This window comes from Colletotrichum spaethianum (genome assembly GCF_022836535.1).
Source record: "Colletotrichum spaethianum MAFF 239500 DNA, contig16, whole genome shotgun sequence".
In the NCBI taxonomy this organism is placed as follows: Eukaryota; Fungi; Ascomycota; class Sordariomycetes; order Glomerellales; family Glomerellaceae; genus Colletotrichum; species Colletotrichum spaethianum.
In genome coordinates, this window is record NW_026054786.1 from 365,398 (window position 1) to 390,755 (window position 25,358).

Genomic DNA, 25,358 nt, shown 5'->3' on the forward strand with positions numbered 1-25,358 from the left:
TCCTTCCCTTCGAGTTGGCTGTGAAAAGTCACTTGCACCTATCGTCACGTGGGTCCCCGATAAGACATCGATGCAATGCAAGAGCGTTGGTGGTTGGACGGAAGGGTGCCTGCCAATCACGGTGTTAGGCGACTAAGGAATGTCGCCATGGTGTTCCTACCCGGGTCTAGAATCCTTCTCCCTCTTCGCTTGTCGGCTTCAAACTCTCTTGGCTAGGTGATTCAAACCCAGCTCGGCTCTTTTGGCAGCGGGCGACCGGCATTAGGTTCCTGCTGAGGCGACATATGTTTTTCCCATCTGGTTGCAGTACACGAGCTGTTCCGCCCTCACCACAATGTCCAATACCCAATGCGTCTCTTTGGCTACTGACTGCTAGCCAGGATCTCCTGCCCTTGTTTCCAGGAACACGCACGCGAGCTCCGAAGGACCACATCACATCCTAAACACTCACACCTGACCCATTTCGAGGCCTACCTTGAGCTGCAACTTGCCAGCCTCCCTGTCGGCTTATTCTCACTTCCTAGACAACTCGCGTGGCGCAGCCCAATAGCTGCGAGAGAAGTGAGCGCACGAAATGCTGTTATTGCGACGACTGAGGGGAAGTCTGCGTGAGAGAATACGGTTTTCGGTTTACCTTGCAGAGACAGCCAAAGGCCGTCTTGCTCGGGATGAGAACGACCTATACTACCATTTCCTGTCTAATCAATAATCAATGTTCCTAGGATTGCAAAATCGCCTCCCCTGATGCTTGAGGCGTATGTGAATACCTGAGTGATAAACCACCAGCAAAGTCAGCGGACCGAGTCAGCATATGAGTACCTCCAGTCTGTGGCATAGATATAGTACCTCTACAACTGATGTACCTCAACTCCACCAGTCTCACCTACAAGTTCCTGCCCATGCCTCTAAGGCACTCTTTTGCCGCACCGTTCCCTAAACCCGGTAGATGGGTCGTTCGCCTAGGCCGCTACCGTAACCTTTGAACTATCGAAACTGGGTCGTCGGCTTCTTTCCCCCTCCCGTTGTTAGAACTCGGACTTGGGAACAAAGTTGCTGCATTAACCAACGTGTCTGCAGGCGACAAAGGTTGGAAACACATGCGAGGCCACACAACGCCTTCGCAGCCGCCAAGATGGCACCGCATTCGTCCCAACGCACTGCACCACGCCCATGCACCGCGCACATGTTGTTTCCCCCACCACACAATAAGCCTTCAACCTGCATTCCACCAAAGCAGCCCACACAAGTCGATCTGGGACACCATCTGATTGGAGGGGCTCACCCTCAGCGGCTCCCGAGCATCCAACATCACCCGAACCCCAGCTGTGCCGAACGTCAACCAGAGCTAACGCCACTTGATGCTGGCATTGCGACCTGGGCCCCTCGCTCCGTCTTCGCTCCTGATTGTTTCTTGACACATTGGAGCTCTTGAAGTTGCCTTCTCGATCAAACGTTGCCTCGAGCCTGCCGCCTTCGTGCCCTCTACCCGCCAGTTCGTTGCTCTTGCGCCATCACCTATTGGTCGCTTTTCGTCACCATGGCCACTACGGACGACGCGCGAATCGCAGCTCTTCAGAAGTTCACCGCCTGTGACATATCAGATGCACTCGCGAAACTCAAGGTCCCCGGAGCTGGTTTCCTGCCCGACCTACAACTGCTGGGCCAATCGAACACGGCAGATGCTCCCGTAACCATAGCACCAGCGTCGACGATCCTGTTTGCCCGAAAGGGGGAGACGCTGGATTCGCCGCCAGCCAACATTCCCAAAGACACCCATTGGGCTGATGTCACCCAGCCCGGCACCGTCGTGATCATCAGGCAGCCCGACGGGCAGAAGAACGCCGTCTGCGGAGGCATCATGGCTGTCAGGATGAAGGTTCGCCAAGCGAAGGCGGTGGTGGTCGTGGGTCGTGCCAGGGACCTGGACGAACTTGCCAGTACGGGCCTACCCGTGAGTCGGACCAAACTTGCAAGTCCCCTTATCCTGACCGGCGGTGGCTAAACCAACCCAGATATGGGCGAGAGGGCTCTCCACCGTTGGCGCGGGGGCAGAGAGTACGCCTTGGGCAGTGCAAGTGCCTATCAACGTTGATGGCACGGTTATCAACCCCGGCGACCTCGTCTTCGCCGACCCCGTCAACGGGGTCGTCTCCATCCCCAAGGATAGAGTCGATCAGGTCTTGGAGCTTCTCCCCAAACTGACGGCCGCTGACGACAAGGTTAAGGAAGACGTGCTGAGGGGAGTGAGTGTCTATGACGCCTTCAGTGCCCATCGCAGCAATCTTTGAACCTCGGCCACTGTTCCTCTGAACATGTCTCGCCTCCCGGCAGCTCACGGACTTGGTTGGGAGACAACAGTTTCAATGACCCAACCAAACGAGTTGGCCCTTTGACACCGATCCTTGACCACTGGTGACTACGATGCCAGCAACCAAACCGAAGTATTGCCAGCCCCCCCCCCCCCCCCCCCCCCCCCCCCCCCCCCCCTGAGTTCAGCAATGCCACTGCAAAGATACTCGGCATCCAGCGTCAGCTGCCGTTTGCTCTCGGTGTATTTCCAAGGACCTGGATAGAGAGAAGGCATGCACCGGAGCAATGCAATGCACAAACCGTTGTCTCGTCACCAATCTCCGCCGAGCCCACCGGCACTCACGACCCAGGAGGACTTTGGACCATCCCCGGCATGTCTGCAAAGAACCCCTGGCCCATTCGCGAATCATGCACTGGACGAGCAACCTGTCTGCCAACCACAGGCTTGGGATCGCATCCGCCCTCCCAGGCCTGCCCTTTGGAGCCCTACGGCTTGTTCGGCATCCGTGCCCTCGGCTCGCTGACCGCCCCCCCTTTGGAACTTACACCACGACAAGTCTGTCAGATCTCAGGTTTCCTCTGTCCCCTCGAACAAACCCTCTTTTCCCCCCTTCCAAAGCGCAAAGTAGCTCCTCCAGTTGTGGGCGTTGTCTCCCGGGGTTTCGCCATCCTTTGCTGGAGAGCAACGAGTCACACACACGCAAACACACACGCACACAGATCGAGGAGGGGGGCCACGAGCAGGCCAAAAGAGGGTTTTTTCTTCTGCTTCTGGAAAAAATGAGCGGCGCGCACAAAAAATAATGCTTATTCTATGTTATGATGATCATCAATTCATAAACGTGCCCTTCATAAGAAGCATTAGGCAGCATGGATGTATAAACCAGACAATTCTCCCGTGATCCCAACCCCATGCAAGACAACAAGGAAGAGACGCAACATGGGAAGAACCAAAAAAAAAAAAAAAAAGACGAGGGAAAAAAGCCAAAAAAAAAAGACGACAACTCCTTCCCCCTTCCTAATCCAACCTAAAACCCACAAGGAAAGCAGCGCCGTTGGTTACGCGACCACCTCCCCTCCTCGTCTTGCCCCCTCCCTCGGACTGAGGGGAGGACGGTATAGGAGAGGGAGGGAGGGGGGAGCACGCTTCGCTTGCCTGCGTTGACAATTTTGAGGGATACCCTGACACTGAGGGAGCCCGGACGACATGTCGACTCCCCCATCCTGTTTTCCTTTCGCGTTCCCGTAGCAATGATGTACAATTGTGTGCCGGAGGAGGAGGGGCCCTGCCGGGAAGCCCAACCGTCCCCGAGAGTGTTTGTCGTTTTGTTCGTCCTCTTTTACTCTGTAGTGTGGCACACACACACACCCCTCTCACGACAGCCAAACATCTCTCTCCTTGACCGGCGTAACGCGGTGGTTGTCGAGTCCGAAATCGAGCTTGGGCATCTCAATCTTGGGTGCCGCCTCGGCCACCTTGGCCTTCTGGGCCGCGTTGGGCTTCTTGGCGGGGCTGTTGTTCCGCGACTCGGGCGGCGGGCCATAGCGCACGTCTCTCGAGTCCCAGCCGTCCTCTGTGGCGGCGGCGACCCAGCACCGCAGGGCCTCGTGCACGCAGCCATAGAACTTTTCTTTGCAGAGCCGGAGGCTGCCCCCGAGCACCTTCTCCCAGCCCGAGATGCGCAGGTCGTTGCGCAGGTTGTTCCGCTGCGTCGCCGTTGGCGTGCAGGCGATGATGGCGTTCATGAGGTCGAGGTGGGAGGCGAGGTAGTTGGTTGCGTCCCACTCCACCCCGCCGACGTAGGGTGCCGCCGGAACGGGTGGCCGCTCCGAGGGGAAGTGCCTGTGCATGTAGGCGTACGGGTCTTGGGAACCGTTCATGATGGTGCTGAGCGGCGCGCCGCCCTTGGTAGACATCTCGGAGGGCAGGGCGATGACGTTGAGATGGTGCAGGAAGATCCAAAAGACCTCCTTGGTGACGCTGACCACCTCCTTGTTCCAAACGGTATAGGGGCGTTCCTTTCGCATTTCCAGCACGAAGCCGACGGGCCTCTCTTCCTCCTTGGGCTGGGGGTTCCGCAGGAACGAAAGCACCTTCTGAGCGCGAGCGACTCGCTCCGCGGGAGCGGCCGTTTCGATATATGTGAATAGCACTGATGTGATAATGTTGCGTGTAGTAAACTCGCTTGGACCCTTCTTTTCGGGGTCAAACAGCATGTGGAGGAGCTTGGGGAAAAGGTCGTCGTGGATGGAGTGGAGATATTGCAGAGCCAATGCCGTCGTGCAGAGGGCCTTCAGACATAGTAGGTTCTCGTGGAGAAGGGCGTCGTCGTGTTCCTCCCTATTGTTTGTTAGCACTGTTCCCCTTGTGTAATTCAGACAACGACATACCTCCACTCAATTGCGAGAATTCGGTTCAACAATCCGACAATCTCTTGCATGCCGCCTTGGCGAATGAAGTCCTCTGTCCACGAAACCGTCTCGTTGCGCAGAAGCAACCGGAGCTTATGCAGCTTTCCGACCTCGACCAGTTCCGGCTTCTGTGCCTTGCGCAGATACGAGACGTAGTCGCCCGGCCCCTGGCCGAACTTGATCTTAGAAAGAATGCCGTTGCTCGCCGTGGAGCCTGCCGACGTCGGCCGCTCGCTCACTATGCTCTCGGAGGACTTGCTTCTGAAGTGGCGGCCAATCGAGCTACCATCGCCCTTTGACTTCTTTGTAGGAGAAGCAGGATCCTTCTTGCGCGAGAGCGTGAAGCTTCGGCCTCTTGAGCGCTTGGACTGGGTCTCTTCGCGGTCCGAACCTCCAGCCACCGCGGAGGAAGGCTCGCTGCTTTCAGCGGCACCCGCCTGCTCCTTGGCAGCCATTTCCGCCCAATCTTGTCGGATAAACTCCATCTTGATCGTGTCGGCCAAGCAACGCATCTTGTAGCGCTGGTTCTCGGGGATGTTGCGCCGGTCAAGCATGGCCTCTAGATGGGTGTCGATCTCCTTTGGGTCGATGGCCTTGCCAGAAGAGGTATCCGAAGCCTTGGATTTTGTGCTGTGGCCCATGGCGGAAAAGGCTGTGAAGAGCTTCGGCCGCTGCACCTTGCTTTTGATTCTTTCGGAAGCAGAGGGCTCGCGGCCGTCCGCCTTCGGTCTGTTGCGGAGGTCTGACGTCGATTTGTGCTCGGATATCGCGGTGGACGGATGGTATGACTTTGGCCTCTGCTTCTTCAATTCGCTCGAGGCATCGCTTCCGTATCGTCCACTACCCGCGTCGAACGACGTCTTGCCGCGCAGCCTATTGCTTCCTAAATCCTGGCTGCAGAACTGTGCGTAAATGGGTGGCGCCGGCCCCGTCATGTCGGCGCTCGACGTCGAGCTCGGGGGCGTGCGGTTCTCCTTGTCCTTAGCTTGGCGACGCTCCTCCTCCTCCTTCGACAAGGTCTTGTTGAGGGATATGGTCGATCGGGGCCGCGACAGGAAGCCTGTCAGGTTCGTGCTCGATTTCGTCTTCTTGGGCTTCTCGGGGGACACGTCGCGTGATTTCCGTGCCTCCTTGGCCAGGGACTTGAAGGACATGTTGCTGAAGGCGGATTTTGTCGGCGAGCGCGATCGGTCGCGGATGTCGTCTTCCTTGCGGGGCGAACGAGGCACGGGGTCCTTCTGGGAGTTGTTGTTCAGCTCTCCGAGGGCCCCCAAGCCTTCGGTGCGGATGGGAGGGGGCGGCATCCTGCCTTCGAGTTGAGCGTAGGTAGTCTGGATATGGTGTGCGGGCGTGGTGGTGACCTGGACGGAGGGCGGCGAGGTGAGAAGTGCAGACCCCTCGGACTGGTTACGACGGTGCATGAAGCTCTTCAGGACCGAGGACCTGGGGCGGCCTCCTCCATTGTTATCTCCTTCGGCGGCGGAGCCCATTGTCGAGTGAAAATGGGGGCGGGAATGTTCGAGACAGGGTTCTGCTGGTTTCGTTGGACGAAAAGAATGTCCCGGGCGGAATGTGCTTCCAGTCGATGTTGCTCGAAGAAAACAAAAAAAAACGTAATTCCAATGCTTTTGTGATGAATGAAGACGAGAGAGCCCCGGCAGCTTTGTTGGATATTTCTCTCTTCCTAGTCACACCATGTTTGGGGATAGACGAGAGGAGAAAAAAAGAAGAGAATCAGTAGAGCAAGCTGGGGGAGACGGCTCAGAGCCAGACTACGTCCCGTTTGCGAATGTTTTTCTGTCGTAGCAATAAGAAAGATTGGGGTCTCTGGGATGGGTTGGGATATGGTCGTGTCGGTGAGCTGAAAGTGGTGGTACTGGCTCGAGGCGGCGGCCGTGGGGATTGTTTATGCTAGCTTCGTTGTCTGAGCGACCACGGTGGGACCTGTCCCCGTTGTGCCGTCACTGCAGTGAGGTACCTGCCTATCTTATCGGCCAACGCGCTTGTAGCTTTCGCAGTTGGGGTTTTTGGCGTGTGTTTTTTTTTTCTGGAGGGTGCGGGGCGGGCCGGTACCAAGCGGGGCCTGTCCTCCGGTCGACTCGATTCTTGTGCGGAGACTGGGTTTGCAGTGCACATGTTGTTTCGTTTGAAAGACATTTAAACTTATAACTGTCCGCCTTTTGCTTTTTGGATCTACTGTTTCCGTCATACGATTGCTATCCCAATCTCTACGAGTAGATGTTTTCGCCCTTTGAGTGGAGGAACACAACGATCGTAGTACTTCGACTTGTGTTCATTGATGCCCAGGACCGGCCTCGAATAAGCCGTGGCCCGTATTGGCCCTGTAAGCATTGAATTTTTCTTTTCTTTTTGGCCTCCTGATGCCTCAACTCTAATCTCCTGTTTGTTTGCCCCCGTCAGTTCCATTCGGTCGACGTCCCAACCATGTATCTCTTCTACATAGAACCGCGGGTCGTGCCTCCATGTATATCCGCCCAAACGCCCAAACGAGCAGTCCGTAGCTCTATATCCCCGTTTCCGAATGCGCTCGATGTCTTCCTCCAACGCGTCCATCCAAAACCCTCCTCTTACCAACTCATCATCCCCTTTGCACGGTCAAACCCGCCACGCAGCTGCGTCTCAGGCTTGACCACCTTACCCTGCAGAATCGTGTAGCGCACCAGGTTCTCGCAGTCCTCGGGCTTGATCCTCGCCAGCCAGATACACTGTGCGGCGCCTACGTCTTCCGTCTCCGGGAGAGCTGCCACCCTCGGCTTTGGCTTCAGCTCGCCCCCTTCCTTCGCCCGCTCCACGTTATCCAGACCGAAGGGGTCCGGCCGGCGATACACCATGACGTTGGCGCTGTACTTGTGTCCTCCAACGTGCGAGATGAAGTAGATGCCCACACCACCGGGTCGCTCGTCATCCATGTCGCGGAAGAGGCCTAGGGGCCGCAGGTGACGTTCCAGCTCCTTGCGCAGCAGCGGCGCGGACTGTCCGCAGCGTGCGTCGCGCGTCTTTTGCGAGCAGAGGAGGATCAGTGCGCTGTGCGGGCATGGGCGGCGGGAGATTTCGGGAGGTATGCTGGGTGCGCCGGCAGCGTCTGTTGCGGTGCCATTGGATGCGGTCACGGCAACGGATGTGGGAAGAGTGAGGGGCGCGAGAGGGGAGTCGTTCGTCGGCGCCTTGTCAACGAACTCAGTGATCAGCTCGGGGACGCGCTTCGGGGTAACGTGGTCAATTATGACGAACGCGGGAAGCAGGAGGACGGTCGTGGGTTCAGAGTAGTTGCTCGAGTGTGTCGGGGTAGGAATGTTGGAAGCGGACAGCATCAGCTTCTGTTTCCTGGTCAGCGCGGGCTCTCGCAAACATCCAGAGGGATACGTACTCCATTGCTAGGTGACGCGGCCTTGCCAATGGCCTCCATCACACTGCCCTTCTCGTCCGCAACGTCCCTTACCCAATCGCTCTTACCCGTCGCAACGAGGGCGTGGGTGCTCCATCCTTTGACGTGGCCGTACAGCTCGTCGCTCTCGTCAATCTTGAAGCCTTTCGGGTACTTGACATGACAGCTTTCACAGTCATGGTCGCAATCATCGCCATCGACGGCGGGGTCCGTCTTGGGAAACAGTTCGAGCGCCGGCACGCCGTGGGTGGTGCCAAGTGCGAGTTTCTTGGCGCTGGAAACGAATGATTTGAATGCAGACGCCATGATGCCGTTATGCTTTATAAAATTCAAGAAGAAAAATTTAAAATTCGAGCGACTGACTTCCGAATAACAATGCGCCGAACCCTCTGCAGAAAAGGGATACGGGAACAAAGAAACGAGGGGCAGTCTAAAGGCTGATGAACAGCAGTCCGGGGAGCGCGCGGCGTCGTTCGGCCCAACCTGTCGGAAAGGTAGCGGGATGTGGGGTAAGGGGATTGGTTTTGGTCGAGCCAGGATGACGCTCACGTCGGAGTAGGTAGTTTGGGGGGATTCGTGGAAAAGCGGGATGGAACCAGAACGGCGCAGAAAGAGCTCCTTGGACCGAACCAATACAGTCTCTTGCTTTTCTATCCTTGGGTCAACAAATCCATCGAGGTCGATGATTGCTTCCTACTAGTCAGTCCCGCGCGCTTCCTTATTAAGGGCTCCTCCAGTGTGGCTCGTATCACCGAGAGCTCGGCGATTTCAATACGCCGTGAATGAGACGGTCTATGGATCCACGGCTTGTCCGGCATGGATTGCCAGCCGGGCCACGCGTGCACATCGTCTCAAATAGCGTGACCGCCAGCCCGAAAACCAACTAACAATTGGTGCGCAGGAGACTTTTGAGTTATCAGATCTTGCCACAGCGCCCTGACGGCGGAGTTACTCGGCGCTCACTTTGTAATCGCCGCTATTGGCTGCGCATTTGCCCCATCATTTCGCATTTCCTCCACAGCTTTAGCTCTGCCTAATCAACGGGCGATGACATGCATACAAAATGGGAATCCACGTTTAAGTATTAATCGCTGTCTATACGTACTCATGGCAATAAGGATTGCCTTCACCTTAGTCTCCACATGGGTAGACTGCCTCTTCTCACAATCATGCAACCGGTGTGACCTCATGTGTTCTTCTTGCGCGCCTCGTTGTACTCCTCGTCCTCACTGTCGTCGGCGCCCAGCTCCATGCGATGCTCACCACTCTTTTTCCGGCGCAGCTTCATAGCCTCACGAATCTTCTTGCTTGCCTCGTCAAACCCACCGGCAGAGTCCAGGGTCGTGAAACCGCTGATGGGGAATCCGCCGGACCCAAGACCGCCTCCGCTGCTGCTGCTCCTACTCCTCGAGCGTGAAGGAGGTCGGGTGGAGAAGATACCGACACCGCCAATGTTGCTGTACGACTCGTTACGAGGCAGGCCACGGCTCGACTGGTGAGTTGTTCTCCGGGAGATGGACGGCGGCGTGGCCGCTTCGTAAGCACTAGATGCGTCGCTATCCCTCCGAGTTGGCGGAGTACGAGGTCGAGAATATCCATCGGCCTTGTACGGATCCGCAACCAAGCGAGTCTTCTCAAAGTCGGGGAACATCTCGGGGCCGAGTGTGTTGATAAGATCCGTGACCTGGGCGCTGAGGTCGGCCCGTTTCGCTCGCAGTTGCTGAATGTTGTAGCTGGAGGCGGGGTTCAAACACAGGACCAGCGGCCTCAGAGACTTGAAGATGTCCATGCCAACCTCGCCGAATCGAAGGGCAGCGAATGTGACGCCCACCATCAACGGCCACATGACCAGATAGGTTGACCACCATGGCACCCATTCAGGAATGTAGCCCCATAGATGGTCCTGCCAAACCTTGTACGTAACAATGGCCGAGTAGAAGTGGTACAGTGTCGGAGCCAAGAAGATGGCCACCAGGAGCTTCCAGGTAGCCATGACGTCGCGCCCCTGGATCTTGACTGTCGAACCCGCCAATGCCTGCTTCGCCTTACGAACGCTGATGGCTTTGGACGCGGCGAAGACGGGGGCAAACAAAATAAGGCCAGGCAAGACTCCAATCAGAAGAACAAGAAGCTTCGCAACCCGGTAGAGCAACAGGAAGATGACTTTGGGAATTGACATTTTGGCGTACTGGACCTGATGGTCGCGAAGGTTGACGTAGCGAAGCTCCTTGTTGTACTGCTTGACTGCCTTGATCACGTTGACGACCCGAGCATCATCCTTGTACTTCTCGTAACCCATGGCCAGTCTGCGGTTCAGCTCGATAACGACAGGGAGAGGCAGCTTCTTCCCGGTAGGGTTATAGAGGCGGCGAGCAGCCTGAAGCATCATCAGGGTGTCGTAGTCCGGGGTAGACACGGTGACGGCGCTCAATGCTTGATATACGCTGTCCAGAAGCTGACCAATGGCCTCGCGTCTCTGGTTGTTCTTATACATTTCGACCAAGTGCGGGGGGACATCGAAGGGGGGCCGAACTCAACAACGGCGCGACTGCGGAACTTGTGGGCGTGGAAGTAGTTCATGCCAACGGGCACAATCTTCAGACCGCAGTCGGGAGATTCAGCGAGAGCGCCGAGAGCCATGATAGCGACACCGGCCTTGAGGGGCAGCAGCTCAGTGCGGTCGTGGCTACCACCCTCAGGGAAGATACCGACGCAGCCTCCAGACCTCAGACGGTCGAAGACGGCCTCGTACACCTTGGTCTGGTCGATGTGGGGAGCGAGTTTGTACTTGGTGCCCTGGAAGCCAGGCTTGCATCCCTTGAGGTCCTTGTTCGTGAAGTTTCCCTTCTCGTCAATGTCGTCGCGGCCGGTGAGCTGCTCCAGAGGAAGCTTGCCCTTGAAAGGGCGCTTGATGCGGATTTCCTCGGGGCCCAGGATCTGTGCGATGTCGACGCTGGCGCCGGTCTGCTTCTTGGCAGAGGGCAGGAACAACATACCATGAACCTCGCCTTCACCCTCACCAAACTTGGTGCCCACGCCGCGGATAAGCGTAGGGTCGTTGATGGGGTCGGGCAGATAAATCACGCCAGAGCCGGGTTTGGCGGCGTCTTGGGCGCGTCCGACGGGCACGGAGCCGACCTGGCGCGAACCCCATCCGATAAAACCATGTACAGACTTTTGCGCGATGAGAAGAGAGACTCGCCGGCCGGCCTCGTGTCGGAGGGTGCGTTGGAGGATCAGAGCATCGACGAACTGCAGAGATTGCGGTTAGCATGTGATAATGACAGGGGGGTTTAGCAAGGGGATAAACCGACCTGGTTCGCGTGAGGAGCAGCGACGAAAAGGACAGGTCCCGATTTGGGGACTTTCCACGAGCCTCGAGGATGAACCTCGCGGAAGAAAAGGTCGACCAGCACGCCCAAGACCCAGAGGAAGAGGTCGTACTTCCAGTTGACCATGGGGTAGAGTTCCTTGGGAGGGGTCGGATTAGACTCGCTCTGCGGCGGCGCGGCGGCCGCCGTCCCAGCGTGGTCAGGCATATCGGCTCAATGGAGGATGTCGAAGGATGATCTGGGTGGTTTCGAACAAGTAAGATGGTATAGGGAGCTGTGTGAAAATCTCGCCAACTGTTGCGCCACTCCCTTAGACTTTCATCCTCGGTGGTGTGGTGTGGAACCTTCGGGTGCAGTAGGGCGGCAGCGATAAAGAGTCCAAGGCTGACGGGTATTGCTTCTTCTGCGATTGTGAAAAGAGGAAACGAACGGCAGGGCAGCAGACGGCGACGGCAAAGTGTAGCGCCTCTTTCTGTCTATTCTGGCGATGCGACTGGAGACGCAGATGGTGGAGGAAGGGCAGCTGAGACTGGCTGTCCAAAAAATGGGAGGGATGTGTCCTATGGAGAGTCCGGGCGAAGGATGGAGAGAGAGAGAAAGGCAGGGGAATGCGCCAACCAAAGGGGGGGGGGGGGGGCCCACAATGTCAGCCAAGCCCGCGATGTCATCCAGTCTTCTCCCCAGACGCCCCTCTTCTTTTTCTTTCCCTAAACGTGATGCGAACCTTCGAATGGATTCCCACGTGCGGCTCTTCCGGTCTGTTCTGTTTTCTTCGGTGTGCTTCTTCAGGGCAACCCGCCGCACAACAATGTCGCAGGCGGTTGCAATCGAAAAACAAAATATAGCGGGCAGCAGCTTTAGCCAAGTCTTGGGTGAGCCTTTCAGGTCCTTGCAGGAAAGATTAGGTCATCTCTCGCTCAATGCTCAAACAATGCGGGGGAGCTGAACTAACGAAGGAAAAAAAAATAAAGAATTACGGAGAAGCAGGAAGCTCGGGGCGCGAGGTAGCAGTAAGGTTGCACAGTACCGGGCGAAAGGCAGCGAAGTGGCATTTTAGAGGTTGAAGCTCCTGCGCTACGTCAGGTTTAGCCAGCTTTCTGTACCTTACCTTACCTTACCTTACCTTAACCCCTCACCTCAACCAGCCAGATTCCTTGCATTTTGTTGGGACGTCAGAGCTCTCCGATGATTGTCACGTTCAACAAGTTCCGCCGGCCGTTCCCGAACAGGTAAAAACGTCCATGTTGTGTTTCCGCCTGCCGCCCGACCAGCTTCCGTACGCCCGTTCCAGACGCCGATGCGGTTGCAGTCGACCTCGGGGACCTGAAGACGACCCCGTTTGAATAATCGTCTACCGTGCCTCCGGGAATGTCAACGGCGCCGCAGCTGATTGGGTGGCGCCCGGCGTTCTGCATCAGTCTGTGCTGTCTGGTCTCGGTCGCTGCAGTTCGCCTGCATCAGTGCTGAAGACCCCGCGCAGGTCATGAATACGTCAGAAACGTGCATAACGTGCCTAAAGTAGATGGCGCCCGACTAAGAGCCAAGCGTGGCGGCGTATGGCCGGATCGCAAGACCAGCCCTGAAGTACAAGGCTGGAGCTGTTGCAGGCCTCTCAGTTGGAAACGAAGTCTTTATGCTGCCATAGACGTTGTCCGTCACTCAACTTCAGCCAGTCAGGTGCCATACACTTACAGAAAAGGATGCTGTTTTAGACTGATAAGGTTCCCAAGGGCAACAAGTCCAGTAAGAGACCACCTGACTTTTGACTGTACATTTTCGACGCCGAGATTTCTTGAGCGTTCTGGTCTCATAATGGCTTTATATCCCTTTGTTCTAACGGCACCGCCGGATGACATCAATTTGAACATTGATCTGCCTGGAGCGCTACAGTACGATGACAAAGATGACATCTTATTCCATCGAGTTGGGTCTATACAATTCAAGATTGGCAGATCTTCTTTGAGCACATGCGCTGGAAGGGGCTTATTTCCTCTAGAGTTGTCTATAAAGTGCGAGGTTGAATCGGTGGTTTAGCGCGACGTAGGCGTCATAACCACGATAAAGTACCACAGCGTGATATCAAGAGTTGGAAGGAGCCAAAAATAAGTCTGTTTTCATGCCAGTAAGCCCATTCGAACCCGCGTCACCTATCGAAGGGTATTTCGTAAGGATTCAACGACATCGCCAGACCATTTGGCTGACGGTCGGTGGAATCTTAAGACCGGATTTTGAGATAAGTTTCATCCCTTCCTAGATTGCGATGTTGCCTCGTGTGCCTGCAAGTTAGAAACGGGAGTAAGTCACAAGACAAAAAGCATCATGACTTTTGTATTGGACAACCATATAAAGTTAAAGTCTTTGAATAGCCTGATGTGAGCGCTTAAGATTCAGTCTAGAGTGGCCGGCTCTGATAAACAACTTTACAGTCCATGTATTCCAACATTATGATCAAAAACAAGCGCGAGGATATGGAACACGTGGTTGACATATGAGGCGTGCTGGCGGGATTTTGCTACTATGCGGATTCCATAGTGAATATAAAAACGTAGGAATATCACTGAACTAATTAAAGTTGCCAAATTTTGGCTCAACCAGAACAGCACACTAGGAAATGTTTGAACAGGTCTTACTTTATGATAGGTGAAGCAACTGAGGACATGGCAGGGAGTCCGAAGACTCGCCGCCGGCGCCGGGTGGGCTGGTGGGGCTCCACGGCCATGCCAGTCCGGCAACGTATTACATCGCCGGTTGAGCAATCATACAGTAACAGTACAAAAGATTGTGCCTTCTGCGAAAATTCCTTTTCAAAGAAATACAATTGTTTAGATGCGTATGAGAAAGTCTGCCAGTACCCAGCCTTCCCCTACGGAAACATCGTGCGATAGTAAAAGTTCTTCATAGGCAGCGTGGCCTGTTGGATCAAGTGTTTGTTGTGGTATTATTAATTTTGATTGTATCTCATCCTCCTCAAAGCAATTCAGTATTCTGGAATTATCTTTAGAAAAGCCACATTGACTGACGCAAGTCGCTTGAAAATTCACCAAGGCAGGCTACAGCGAGATGTTGACAACGCAGCGACTATGACTGACAGTCGGGAATATGTTCCCGACCACACGATCGAGTACAAGACGCCGAAGTCTAGATAACACCCGGAACCTAAGCTTCCATCGTCAGGCCAGGTTCTCGGTCTTCACATGCACTGCCACCATCAGAGCCTGCAGTCGCACCTTTTCATGCATCCTGTCTCCTCCCCCACCGCCCGTGCCACCGAAGCATCGATAACAACGAGAACGGGCTGTTGCATGATCAAGCTGCAGTGGTCGGGCGGTCCAGGTTACGTCCGATATCTCGGGACGTATAAGCAAGAACCTACAGGTACCGTTCCAACACCTACTGGCGGGGTGGGAGATGAACCTAATCCGTCCCGAACCAGTTCCAAAAAATGCTTATTTTGCGTTGAACATGCGTTCACCCTCCAGAGAGCGTCCGTCCGTCTTGGGCTTGGCAAATGGAGCGTCCACATTGGAGGAATAAGGTGCTTGGACTCCTGCGACTTTACCCGCCGGTTGAAGCGCCTCGGCCAGGAAGGTTTGCTCCGGCTTGTCTGGTTCACCGAGGTCGTCAACATGTTTCCTTTCCGGAGCTGTCACCCTGCCCGCTTGGGCCCTTTCCCCGGGTTTAACTCGCATTGATCCACGCATGGGGGGATGAGTAGGCGCTTGCGAGCTTATCGATAGACGATCTCCAATTGCTTCTCCATTGCTGTCGATGGGGGGGTATCCCTGCCTCAGATCAATGGCGACGAATCAACCCTGTGACAATCTTGGCCTCCTCAAACCTGTGGAGATGGCATGTTGTCATTGTGGCTCGAGAGTCACTTAGTCTCAGAAGGCATGAAGATGGTGGATTCTTGTTTGATTTTGACAAGGTTGCTCCTGCTCGCTAGTTTTGGATCTTTCCCGCTGCTGTGGATATCGTCTCTAAATGTCTATCAAGCTGTCCTCCCCGGTCTTTGCCATGTCATCCTTGGCCCGCTGAATGACGTCAACCCAGGTTGGCGGCCTGCAACGCTCCTTTGCGAACAGCTCTTCAGCGTCGAGCCCGAACTCGAGGAGGCTGTGCTCATCCGTCCACTCGCCCATGCCCATAAGCCCAATGGGAACCTTGCCCAATGTCTCGGGACCAGCCTCGCCACCGGCACCTGGCTGATCGTGTGGCACGACGTAGCCCGCTGGAACCGTGACGCCCGGGAGTCCGCAGAAGTTGCCCATCCATACGTACTCCATCGACCTGATGGTGCGGTCGCCGTCGCTCAAGCCGTAGGCCAACTCACCCTTGCTCATGATAGGCCAGCCTGCGCAGGCAGTCGTGGGGGTGACGATGATCATGCCGGGGTACATGCGCCAGAGGTGCGCAAGGTGTGACATGAGCAGACCGCGGAGCTTCTGCGCGAGAAGGTAGTCCATGGCGGATGTAACACGTCCAATCGCGAGCAGGATACGATTCGCGGGTGTGAGGTTCTTGGTCTCCGGGAGGAGGGCGGCACCGTCGGTGAGAACGGTCATGGCGTGCGCAAACTGGCCTTCAACCAAGAACGGGATATCAATAGGGACGGTGGTGTATCCATGCTGCGTGACTAGTTTCGTGATCATGGCTCTGCACATGCGCTGAATAGCCGGGTCCGCCTGACCGAACCAGGCCTCGGGGATACCGAGAATCTTGCCGCGCTTCTCGCTAGGGGAGGAGATGAAGGGGGACGCCTGGATGAAGTTGGAATCGGGGTGCGGCGCACCGATTGTTTCGAAGTAGGTTGCGAGGGACTCGATGTCTGCGGCGATGGGGCCATTCACTGCGCAGCTATTGCTGTGATTTGGGCAGGGGTGAAACGAAACGCGGCCGTGGGTAGGCTTGAGGCCGTAAACACCGCACATGGACGAGGGAATGCGGATGCTGCCACCGCCGTCGCTACCGAGGGCTACGGGAACCAAGCCAGTCGCAACAACATATCCGGCTCCTGACGAGCTTCCACCAGTGTAGTAGCCGCGGTTGTAAGGGTTTCGCGGCGTTCCGTAAATTGGGTTGTTTCCGGTTGTGTCTGGTGGTTGTCAGCGGAAGGCCTCCCGTTTGTTTCATAGTTCTAGACTCACCAAGTCCGAATTCGTGCATAGACAGCTTCCCAAGAACGACAGCGCCTGCATCTTCCAACTTTCTAACGCACCAGCTTGTGATGGACTGGCCAGGTTCGGCCTGCGTAGTGTAATCGTTCCTTGAGCCGAGACAGGTCCGGTATCCGTCAATCTCGTACTCATCTTTCACAGCCGTAGGAACACCATCAAGAGGCCCCAGTGGGCGCCCCTCTTTGTATCGCTTCGTAGAAGCCTCAGCAGCGGCCAAAACTTGCGCGACCTTGGTGTCGAACCACGCGATTGAGTGCTCACCCGGCGGGTTTGTGTCGCGACGTATCAACGGCAAAATGGCTCGGGCAACGGCAAGTGGTGTGACTGCGCCTGACAAATACATCTCATGATAGTCGTTGACGGAGTAGTATTTGAAGGGGTGCGGCTTCGACTTCACGGCACTTTCGCGGTGGAGGACAGCCGGGTCCTTGGCCTCTTCTGTCGGCACGGGTATAACAGTAGGGTCGTAACGAGGCTCAGCATCTTCGATGTGCTTGCGGATCTTCCTAATACTTCCGAAGCCTGCGTTTTCCCAGATATATGACCGCACGAACCACACGCATTCCATACTGCATCCTGTCAGAATGTTTGGGCACTTCAATCCAGTCAGAGTACAACTTACGCCCACGCTGCTAGGACCAAAATCCAGCCTCTAAGAGGTGGGTTGCTTTTCCTGCCATTGTTGTATGGAAACGTTGGTCTGAAAAATCAGTGAGCAAGTCATTTCGACATATACAAAACTGAGACGAACAAAGTCGACAATAGAACACGCCGCGCGAGACGAACGTGCGTCCATCACCGAGAAATTGAGATGGAACAACTCACCCAGGAATCGGCAGAGGGTAGTTGATGAACTTCTTCCGGGTCTCGGTACTCATGATGGGCCGCCTAAGGACGGTATGGGGATGTAGGTTAGATCCAAGTCTAAATTGTGGTTCAAGTCTCAATTGTACATCGGTTTCAGGTCTAAGAACAGAATTGGTAAATGCCGTTGAGTGTGACATATTCAACCAGAGCCGCGCCGGAGGAGGGGTCCGGCACAAGCTTATATAGGCCTGTGCCGAGTTTGTGTCGGAAACAAAAAGTAAAGGCTGATGCGCTGGGATGCAGCCGCCAGGACCTCCCTCGTATGAGAACACTGGGCATGACCATGCGGCAGGTTTGCGCCTAGGCCCTTTGAGCTCGCGAACGAACGAACCACCACGCCGTGGCCAAGTGGGTAGAAAAGCTGCCTGTCACTGGGAACTGCTGTCCCTGATGACAGTCCAGTCATTGTAATGTGACCTTTTATCAGTGACCTAGTCTTAAGTCATTCTGTAATCGTTTGCGTTCATCCAAGGTGATTCACCTGTGTTCTGGCTTCCTCATTTACTCCCGGGGGACGACGCGAGGCTGGCCGTGTTTGCCTCCAGATGGTCGTGGTCGGGATCCTCGGTCGACCGAAGCAGTTGATCCCTGTCTTTGCCCGTGCAGCCCTGCTTTGCTTGCCGAATCTAGACAAGGTGAGGAGTTGAGTGTTTATAGGTGGTGCTCATGCAGGTGAGTTCCTTTGAGCTAAGGGGATGAAAATGTCCGGACGGAACAAGAAAGCTGAGCCTGTTCCTGTTCATGTATTTGACTGACGAATCCACGCCAGTGCAGTCTCCCCATCGGGTGGCTAGAAGGACAAAAGGCACACAGCTGATGCATCTCAGCAGATTCCCATATGGTAACGTGAGATACTCTTTTGGCCTACAAGGGCGGTGGAACAAGCTTAGAGGGCCGCTTCCCGCTTCCCTCCTAATAGCGGAAGGAGACCCAACGAATAGATTAAAGCACTAACCTGTTTCTTGCAGAAATGGGGTCTCTGCCATTCCGCGGATTGCCGCCCCTGGAAACCTGGAAAGCAGCCGGACTTTCTTGATGCATTTAGAGCGCTTGAAGTCGCAGCGAACCGGCCTCGGGAAGGAAACCGGTAGCTGGTGCTTACCCACTAGGCGGGCCACTAATGTCGTGCCACGGTTCAAAGGGGGCGGATGTACCGGTACCATGTACGTGTGTGAAGTCATCTGTGGAGATGAGTCTCACCCAAAGTCCGAAACCTCAGCCACAAACTTTACCCCACCGGTTTCTTTAGCGCTCAACAGCCACGAGCTAGCCACACTTCGAAACTGCACGTGCCAATGATGACTTCAGCCATAATCAAAGATAAGCCACAGTCAAGCTCTGAATACCAATATTCTTTCCTAACAATGAGGCGGCGGTCTGACCCAACCAACAGCCTGACTCCAATGACACACTGAATCAGAGTCATTGACTTTGCCCTTTTTTTTCTTCTTTTTCTCTTCATAAACCTGCACTGGCGAACAGGCACACCCTATGAATCATCAAGCACTTACTAGATCGCGTGTTTAAGCACTTTAGCGCCACGGACCCTCCTTTCAGACGTCGGCAGAAATCGACAAGTATTGCTGCTAAACAGCCCCGCTTCCGCGTCATTAATTTTGTCGCATCGACTACTTCTCGATAACGGTATCCCATTGTTTGCAGTGCGCTCAGCTGGCGTTACCCGTCCATTCCGTGCTTGCGTTGTCGTCGATCATCTAACATCTCGACTTTGCCTGGCCCAACCTATCGGTGGTTTCCACGACCAACCTCGAGCGAAACCTTCGTGCTACCTTTCCCTCATTATGACTAGCGAGCCTATCTGGATTATCCCACGACGATACCTCGAACCCTGAAGTAAACTTGTTCAATGGCTACAACAAAACTCGACGACTTGGTGGTGAGTGATGCCTTTCGGCTCAATAAGACCTCTGTCCTTCTCTTTACCCAGTCTCATGCGCAGATGACATCATGGGCGATGTCATACCAGACGACTTGTAACACGACTCGCGCTTGAATGAGCCCTGGGAGTTGCATTTTGTGCACCATGCTAACGACACAGTAGGCGGAGTTTCCTCTCCTTGACCCAACAGTTGTTATCGCGATTGCAAGTGAGGTGGATCTTAACGATGACAGTCAGCTTAGCGAAGTGCGAGGCATGCTGCAGAGTCTCGCCCAGAATGTCTTAGATGAGGAAGCAAGCGGCTTCAATGCGAGCGGCGTCCCTGACACCATCAGCTCCATGGATGTAGCAGTCTATGCTCCGGATAGCTCTACCAGCACTTCTGAAGGGCCGCAACCTAAGGATTCAGACTCTTCAGGGACTACTCTGACGAGCCCGCCCCCCTCTGAGCCTGATTACGATGTCCCGCGCATCAAAACGTTTGACGGGGACTCGGACCAGGAGAAGATTTCGCAGCTTCAAGAGATGTTTTCGGACCTGAAGCCGCATGACGTAAACTTTGCCCTCAAAAAAGCCCAGGGTGATTTCCAGACAGCTCTGGAGACCTTGTTGAACATACAGTTCCTTGAGTCCATTGGCGAGAGGCCCAAGGGAATTGACGGTTTTATTCAATCAGAAAACACTCAAAAGGCTTCTGGGAAAAGAAAAGGCAAGGGAAAGAAACGAAAAGACATGCGTACAGATCTGTCGTCAAGTTCTAGCAGCATCAAGGATACTCCGCCAATCAACGACGACAATGAGAGTATGTCTAACAACCGAATTCATAAAGCACCGTGACTGACCATTTGCAGGAGTCGAAAAGATACTGTTCGTTGTGGAAAAGCTCGACTTGCCATTCGAAGAGGTATCAGACGTTTTCGATGCACGTAAAGGTTCCTTAGAACTTACCATTGTTGAGTTTCTGGATCAATATATTAAACAAGGTGTTGGCGCATGGAGCCGCGAAGACAATCACCAGAAGCAACATATCCAGGAGCTAAAGAAGCAATTTCGACATGTTCCCGAGCATTACCTACCCCCCCTTAACGAAGTTACGCAAAGTAATCACCAATGGACTGAGGAGGTTGCTGCATTGTTGAATCGCTACTTTGGCAAGTTGCCGGCCAAGCGACTAGATATTAGCTACAAGCTTGCACCTCTGACCAACGCGGAATTGGAAGGCTCGTCAGAAGGCTGGCAAAAGACGGCCTCACCCAAGCTAGCAGTCATGTCACCAACTGGACGTACGCTCAGCACGCCTGCTTTCTCCGCTCCTTCGTCCGCACCCAACTCCTATCGGCAAGCAATGGAAACAGCTAGCGTATATCGTGATGCTAGCAACCACTCGTACAGCACCGCTGGGCAAGTGTACAAGAAAGGACATTTGTACCGACAGGCAGCAGGGTACTATGCTGAGCGCGGACGCGAGGAAGCCCGCAGTTTTGCCAAGGCCAAGAGTGTTGCCGCCGACATACATGTTGCAAGTACCAGTTCGACCAATGAGATCGATCTCCACGGTGTCGAGGTCGCTGACGGTGTGAGAATCGCGCGGGAACGCGTTTGGGACTGGTGGAACAACCTGGGAGAGTACAGAGCCAGGAAGGCCCAGGAGGGCTTCACAATTGTTACGGGCCGGGGTCTTCACAGCGCTGGGGGTGTGTCGCGACTGAGACAGGGCGTTATTGCTGCCCTCGTCAATGATGGATGGAAAGTGTCGATCGGAACTGGGAGCTATCGGGTGACGGGCCGCCGGTGATTTGGCTGGCGGAAGACGCATGCCTTGCCACGGAGAGCGTCGCTTGGTTGCGTCAGCCATCCGTGTCTGGACTCGGCATTGAAACATTCGGAGACTTTGCCCGCCAGGCAACAGCGTTAAATGCTCTAAAACTTACGTGCTCCTGACGCCCGGGGGTGGACTATTTGGACTGAGGAGACGAGCTATCGTGGAGGGGGAGCCAACTTCTGCATGATGTTTGTATGATTTGCGGTCATGAGCAAGATACCATTGGGAGGATTTGACTTGCTTACCATTGAGGCGTTCGACTTGCGGTATAGGTGGATGGATATCTCCATGATACAGAACTCTTCAATGAAGCACAAGTGTTCTATCTTTTAGTCATGATACTCGCATCACGGCGACGGCACTTAGAAACCAGCACCCTGTTCTGACAGCGTACTTTCTGGGCGAAATAGCACAGAAGTAACACCTACATTTCCAAAGGGATAAAAAAATACAGCCCCTGCGATCTGCCAATATCTCAGGTTGGTAACTGTTCCCAAACTCCCCAGGCATATCCACCAGCCCCAAATGACCTCTGATAGTATACAAACAACGTTCCTACAGACAGCGAGCGACGCGTAATGCAGTACCAATCCACGTTGACCAAACAGCACTTTGACGTCGATCATCACACTGCTCTATCACGCGAAGCTTAAGCCGTTGACCAACCCCGACAATTAAATCGAGACTCGTCTATCCTTTCCTCCCCCCGGCCTAAACTCAAGCGACCCAGCACCGCCGCAGCCTCCGCACAAACCATCACTGGCCAATCATGTATCGGACCAACTCCAAGCAGGGTTCGGGTGTCGTGTGTCTATTTGACAAGCACCAACGTGTATCCAAGTGGATCTCCAGGCACCCGAATTCCGGACAACGTCAGTGGACGAGCCAGCAGCTAGCGATGCCGCATAGCGGAGCCGGGCGCATCTGCGGCTCTCCTTAGCTTTCCTTAGCTCTGTTTCCAATGGGGAGGGAGAATGTTTTAGGAAAGGGGCACCTAGACAACCAAGAGATAGGAGTGGGCAGGTTGATGGCGTGTCGTCCAAGGTAAACCTGTTGGTTCCTCCTGGACCCAAGCGACAAGTCTGGTAATTCCTCCTCCTTTGGGGGGGGAAAAAAACACGAACCCCTCCCGATTCCAGAAGCTCTCACTCGGCTCCCGCCTTTGCTTTGCCTCTTTCGTGTCATGTCTTGAAATGGAACGTGCCCGGCTCTCATATATAACCATCTCCCGTTCACCACAGCCCACCGTCGGATGACTCTCGATGCCCTCCGACTCGCTCAAGTCAGACATCCACCAATACCCGGTCCCGTCTTTCCCGGTCAACACAGACCCGCTGCACTACGACATCACATACGACCTCCCTTCAACAAAGTGCCTTGGTACCTTCCGTACCATGGCAACTGCCTCCTCATCCCCGGCCGAGAACAGGCCGCTCAATCCCAACGTCGTGTTCCGGCCCATGACGCCTCCGTCTCATGCCTCTGGTTTCTCCCATCCCGGCGGTGACGATGGCGGCTCACCCAAAGTGTGTGCGACGTTCATCTTCAGCGTCGTTGACGCGCTACGCGTCTTTACCATTGCGTTGAGCATCGTCCTTGTCGTCCTCGAGTTCATAGGCCATTATGAGGGTGTGGCCAAGCTCTACATCTCCCTCGCCATCCTGCAGCTCATTTGGCTCATCTTGGCCCTCGTGCTGCGGTGTCATCACCGGCGTAGCGGACGTAGAAAGGGCTTCACTATTGACCTCGGCTTTGTCCAGTGCATTTTTGGCCGACGGGGTCGCAAAAATGATTCTTATGAGGAGGGCGGTGTGCTGGCTTGGATGGAGGACGATGGTAGTAAGCGGAGCATGGTGGTGGGACTGGTGTATACCGCCATCGACATCACCTTTGCGGTCATCACCTTCACTGCTGGTGTTGTTGCTGCCGGCGCCCCGGATTTTTGGGGTTTTGGGAAGCATGTCGGTATTGCCATTGTTGCCATTTTCGTTGGGTGAGTTCCCTGCCAGGCTTCGGTAGAGCGTCTTCTCTGGATTGGTAACTGACAAGCACAAAGTGTCTTCGAAGGCGTCATCGCGATTGCCGCACAATTCGCAATCTTGAAGCGTGCCAAGGTACAGATCATGTGGGACACTAATAAAGAGGATGACATCGGTTCGCACAAGTACCGCATCCAGCTCCCTCAGAGCCCCGAACAGAGGCATGCTACCATGTCTGTTGCAGCCTGATTAAGATGAGCAGCGCCCTGTTCAAAATGATGCAGTTTCTGGCTTGCAGGCGCTGCCTGTACTACGACGATGTTAGCTCACTAAACGAGACGAGCGTGTCCTCAGAAAACAAAATGAGCGGAGTACAAGAAACCATGACAGATGTGAAGGAATGCTTTATCCGGAGTTTGTGCGAAGAAACTCGAGTACGAAATTGGCATTATGCAGAGCGTTATGCCATGCCAATCTTTTCTATCAATCCGGTATTCCAAGGCTCCAGAGCAGCCAACCCAATCGTTTTATCCCGTCTATATGTTGTATCGTATGCAGAGCGTTCGCCAACCACACTATGTACTGTTTTGAGAAGCCCTCTTCATCGTGACTGTAGCACCGCACCTCTCCCAGATGTCTCTGCTCGTCAGGACAGTCGTGATGAGCATGGCAACTCCTACGGTACCCGGCTGCAAATTCACCCAACCCAAAATGACACCGGGAATGAGACAATCCAACGAGTCCGAGAAGACTTTACGTCCCAGAGACTTGACCTGGACGGCCACATTCCTTCTCCACCTCTTCCTCTCCTCCCGTCTCTTGGCCACGATAGCCCTGAGACGAGCACGCTCAGCTTGCCAATCAAGCTTCTCCTCGCCATCGTCGTCCTTCTTCTCTTCACCGGTGCTTTCTTTGTCTCCAGCCTTCTGCTGAGTCTGTTCGCCAGTTCCATACCCATGACCATGCTGCGGCACAGGCGCATATGCAAACGCTTTCAACATCCTTGTCAAGTTGGCAACCACTCCCAACACCAACGCGAGCAGCCAGAATCGTTGCGCCTCGATATTAAGCGTCCTCGTGCGCTCCGCGCCAAAGATCTCGATCTGCGGAACGCCCAAGAGGTCTGGCAGCGTCAGGGACTCGAGGCCGCCGTAGATGCCAAGGAGCGTGAACCTCAGAATGTCAAGCCAGGTTTCCAGACCGACGCCTTTCTTTTTCTGAGAGCCATGTGTGGTTTGCGACAATGATATGGAAGAGTAGAGGTTGTACGATGTGCCGAAAGAGTTGAGGAACCAGAAGAAGCGGATGAAGCGGCGGGTTAGGTTCAGGTGGCCTTTCAACGGGCCGAGGGCCTCGAGGAGGGGCGAGTCTGAGGCCAGGAGAACGAGGGAGACGAGGGATGGGTATGCGCCAAAGATTAAAGTGAGGGATTGGAGGCCGCGAAGGATGCGCTCGAGTCCGGCTATAGTCTCATGAGTATTATGAGGTGAGGGAGGCAGTGAGGGATGAGCAAGAAAAGCGCCCTCGCTAAAAGCCAATTCTCAACGAACCAGAAACCACGCAAGGAAAGCAGTGACTAGATGTCGTTCCCGGCGAAACTAGAATAGCCCGTAGATGGAAGACAAGACCAAGGGGATCTACTTACCACTGTCGGACCCGAAGGCCACAAACTGGTCGTATTTGAAAGAAGTCATTTCCGAAGATATCCCACCGACAAACCCAGATAAGAAATGCTCGCGAATAGGCTAGAAAAACGAAGGGGGGGGATGGACTGGAGTGTGGCCTATTGATGTTCTGACTGGCCGGGCATTATTGTAGGAGGACGGCTGTCAAAGGTCGGTGTCGGTGGTCGTGGTGAAGAAATCCCGCCGTCGTCGGAGGTTCTTTGACCGGGCCCAGCCGAAGTCCCAGTGTGAGCGGCTGTCCGGATGTGTGGGCCGAGAAGATCCTAGCTACAGCATGGGGACGCGAGCAAGCTGAGAAATCCAACGGCCTCATTGGATGAGCTCTTTGCGGCTTAACGCCGAAATTCAGGCTTTGAGGAATGGACGTGAATGATTCATAGACTGCCGCCCACCCCTAGATTATAGTAAATTATGGGGATTGAATACCCGACATATCCCTGTGGCTCTTCTATCCATGTCCCGTGTTAG

The 25,358-nt window shown here is 54.7% G+C and overlaps 7 protein-coding genes across 7 annotated transcripts; 3 read left to right on the top strand and 4 right to left on the bottom strand.

The window, feature by feature from the left end:
- Positions 1 to 1,537: 1,537 nt before the first annotated feature.
- ColSpa_06611 (4-hydroxy-4-methyl-2-oxoglutarate aldolase) lies at positions 1,538 to 2,288 on the top strand (the record flags this gene model as incomplete). Its single annotated transcript, XM_049272823.1, has 2 exons — positions 1,538 to 1,951; positions 2,013 to 2,288. The coding sequence occupies 2 exons, from the start codon at positions 1,538 to 1,540 to the stop codon at positions 2,286 to 2,288; spliced, it is 690 nt and encodes a 229-aa protein (XP_049128780.1).
- A 1,396-nt stretch (positions 2,289 to 3,684) lies between these two features.
- Positions 3,685 to 6,212, bottom strand: ColSpa_06612 (GTPase-binding protein rid1; the record flags this gene model as incomplete). Its single annotated transcript, XM_049272824.1, has 2 exons — positions 3,685 to 4,651; positions 4,702 to 6,212. The coding sequence occupies 2 exons, from the start codon at positions 6,210 to 6,212 to the stop codon at positions 3,685 to 3,687; spliced, it is 2,478 nt and encodes an 825-aa protein (XP_049128781.1).
- A 1,098-nt stretch (positions 6,213 to 7,310) lies between these two features.
- ColSpa_06613 (actin patches distal protein 1) lies at positions 7,311 to 8,434 on the bottom strand (the record flags this gene model as incomplete). Its single annotated transcript, XM_049272825.1, has 2 exons — positions 7,311 to 8,060; positions 8,111 to 8,434. The coding sequence occupies 2 exons, from the start codon at positions 8,432 to 8,434 to the stop codon at positions 7,311 to 7,313; spliced, it is 1,074 nt and encodes a 357-aa protein (XP_049128782.1).
- Positions 8,435 to 15,440: 7,006 nt separating this feature from the next.
- Positions 15,441 to 17,515, bottom strand: ColSpa_06614 (fatty acid amide hydrolase; the record flags this gene model as incomplete). Its single annotated transcript, XM_049272826.1, has 3 exons — positions 15,441 to 16,555; positions 16,608 to 17,206; positions 17,463 to 17,515. The coding sequence occupies 3 exons, from the start codon at positions 17,513 to 17,515 to the stop codon at positions 15,441 to 15,443; spliced, it is 1,767 nt and encodes a 588-aa protein (XP_049128783.1).
- Positions 17,516 to 19,371: 1,856 nt separating this feature from the next.
- On the top strand, positions 19,372 to 21,199 carry ColSpa_06615 (sn1-specific diacylglycerol lipase alpha; the record flags this gene model as incomplete). The annotated part of the gene is made up of 3 exons (XM_049272827.1): positions 19,372 to 19,401; positions 19,567 to 20,206; positions 20,256 to 21,199. The coding sequence occupies 3 exons, from the start codon at positions 19,372 to 19,374 to the stop codon at positions 21,197 to 21,199; spliced, it is 1,614 nt and encodes a 537-aa protein (XP_049128784.1).
- Positions 21,200 to 22,488: 1,289 nt separating this feature from the next.
- ColSpa_06616 (uncharacterized protein) lies at positions 22,489 to 23,454 on the top strand (the record flags this gene model as incomplete). Its single annotated transcript, XM_049272828.1, has 2 exons — positions 22,489 to 23,219; positions 23,283 to 23,454. 2 exons carry the CDS (start codon positions 22,489 to 22,491, stop codon positions 23,452 to 23,454), a joined length of 903 nt encoding a protein of 300 aa, XP_049128785.1.
- Positions 23,455 to 23,780: 326 nt separating this feature from the next.
- ColSpa_06617 (uncharacterized protein) lies at positions 23,781 to 24,899 on the bottom strand (the record flags this gene model as incomplete). The annotated part of the gene is made up of 2 exons (XM_049272829.1): positions 23,781 to 24,667; positions 24,851 to 24,899. The coding sequence occupies 2 exons, from the start codon at positions 24,897 to 24,899 to the stop codon at positions 23,781 to 23,783; spliced, it is 936 nt and encodes a 311-aa protein (XP_049128786.1).
- Positions 24,900 to 25,358: the final 459 nt, after the last annotated feature.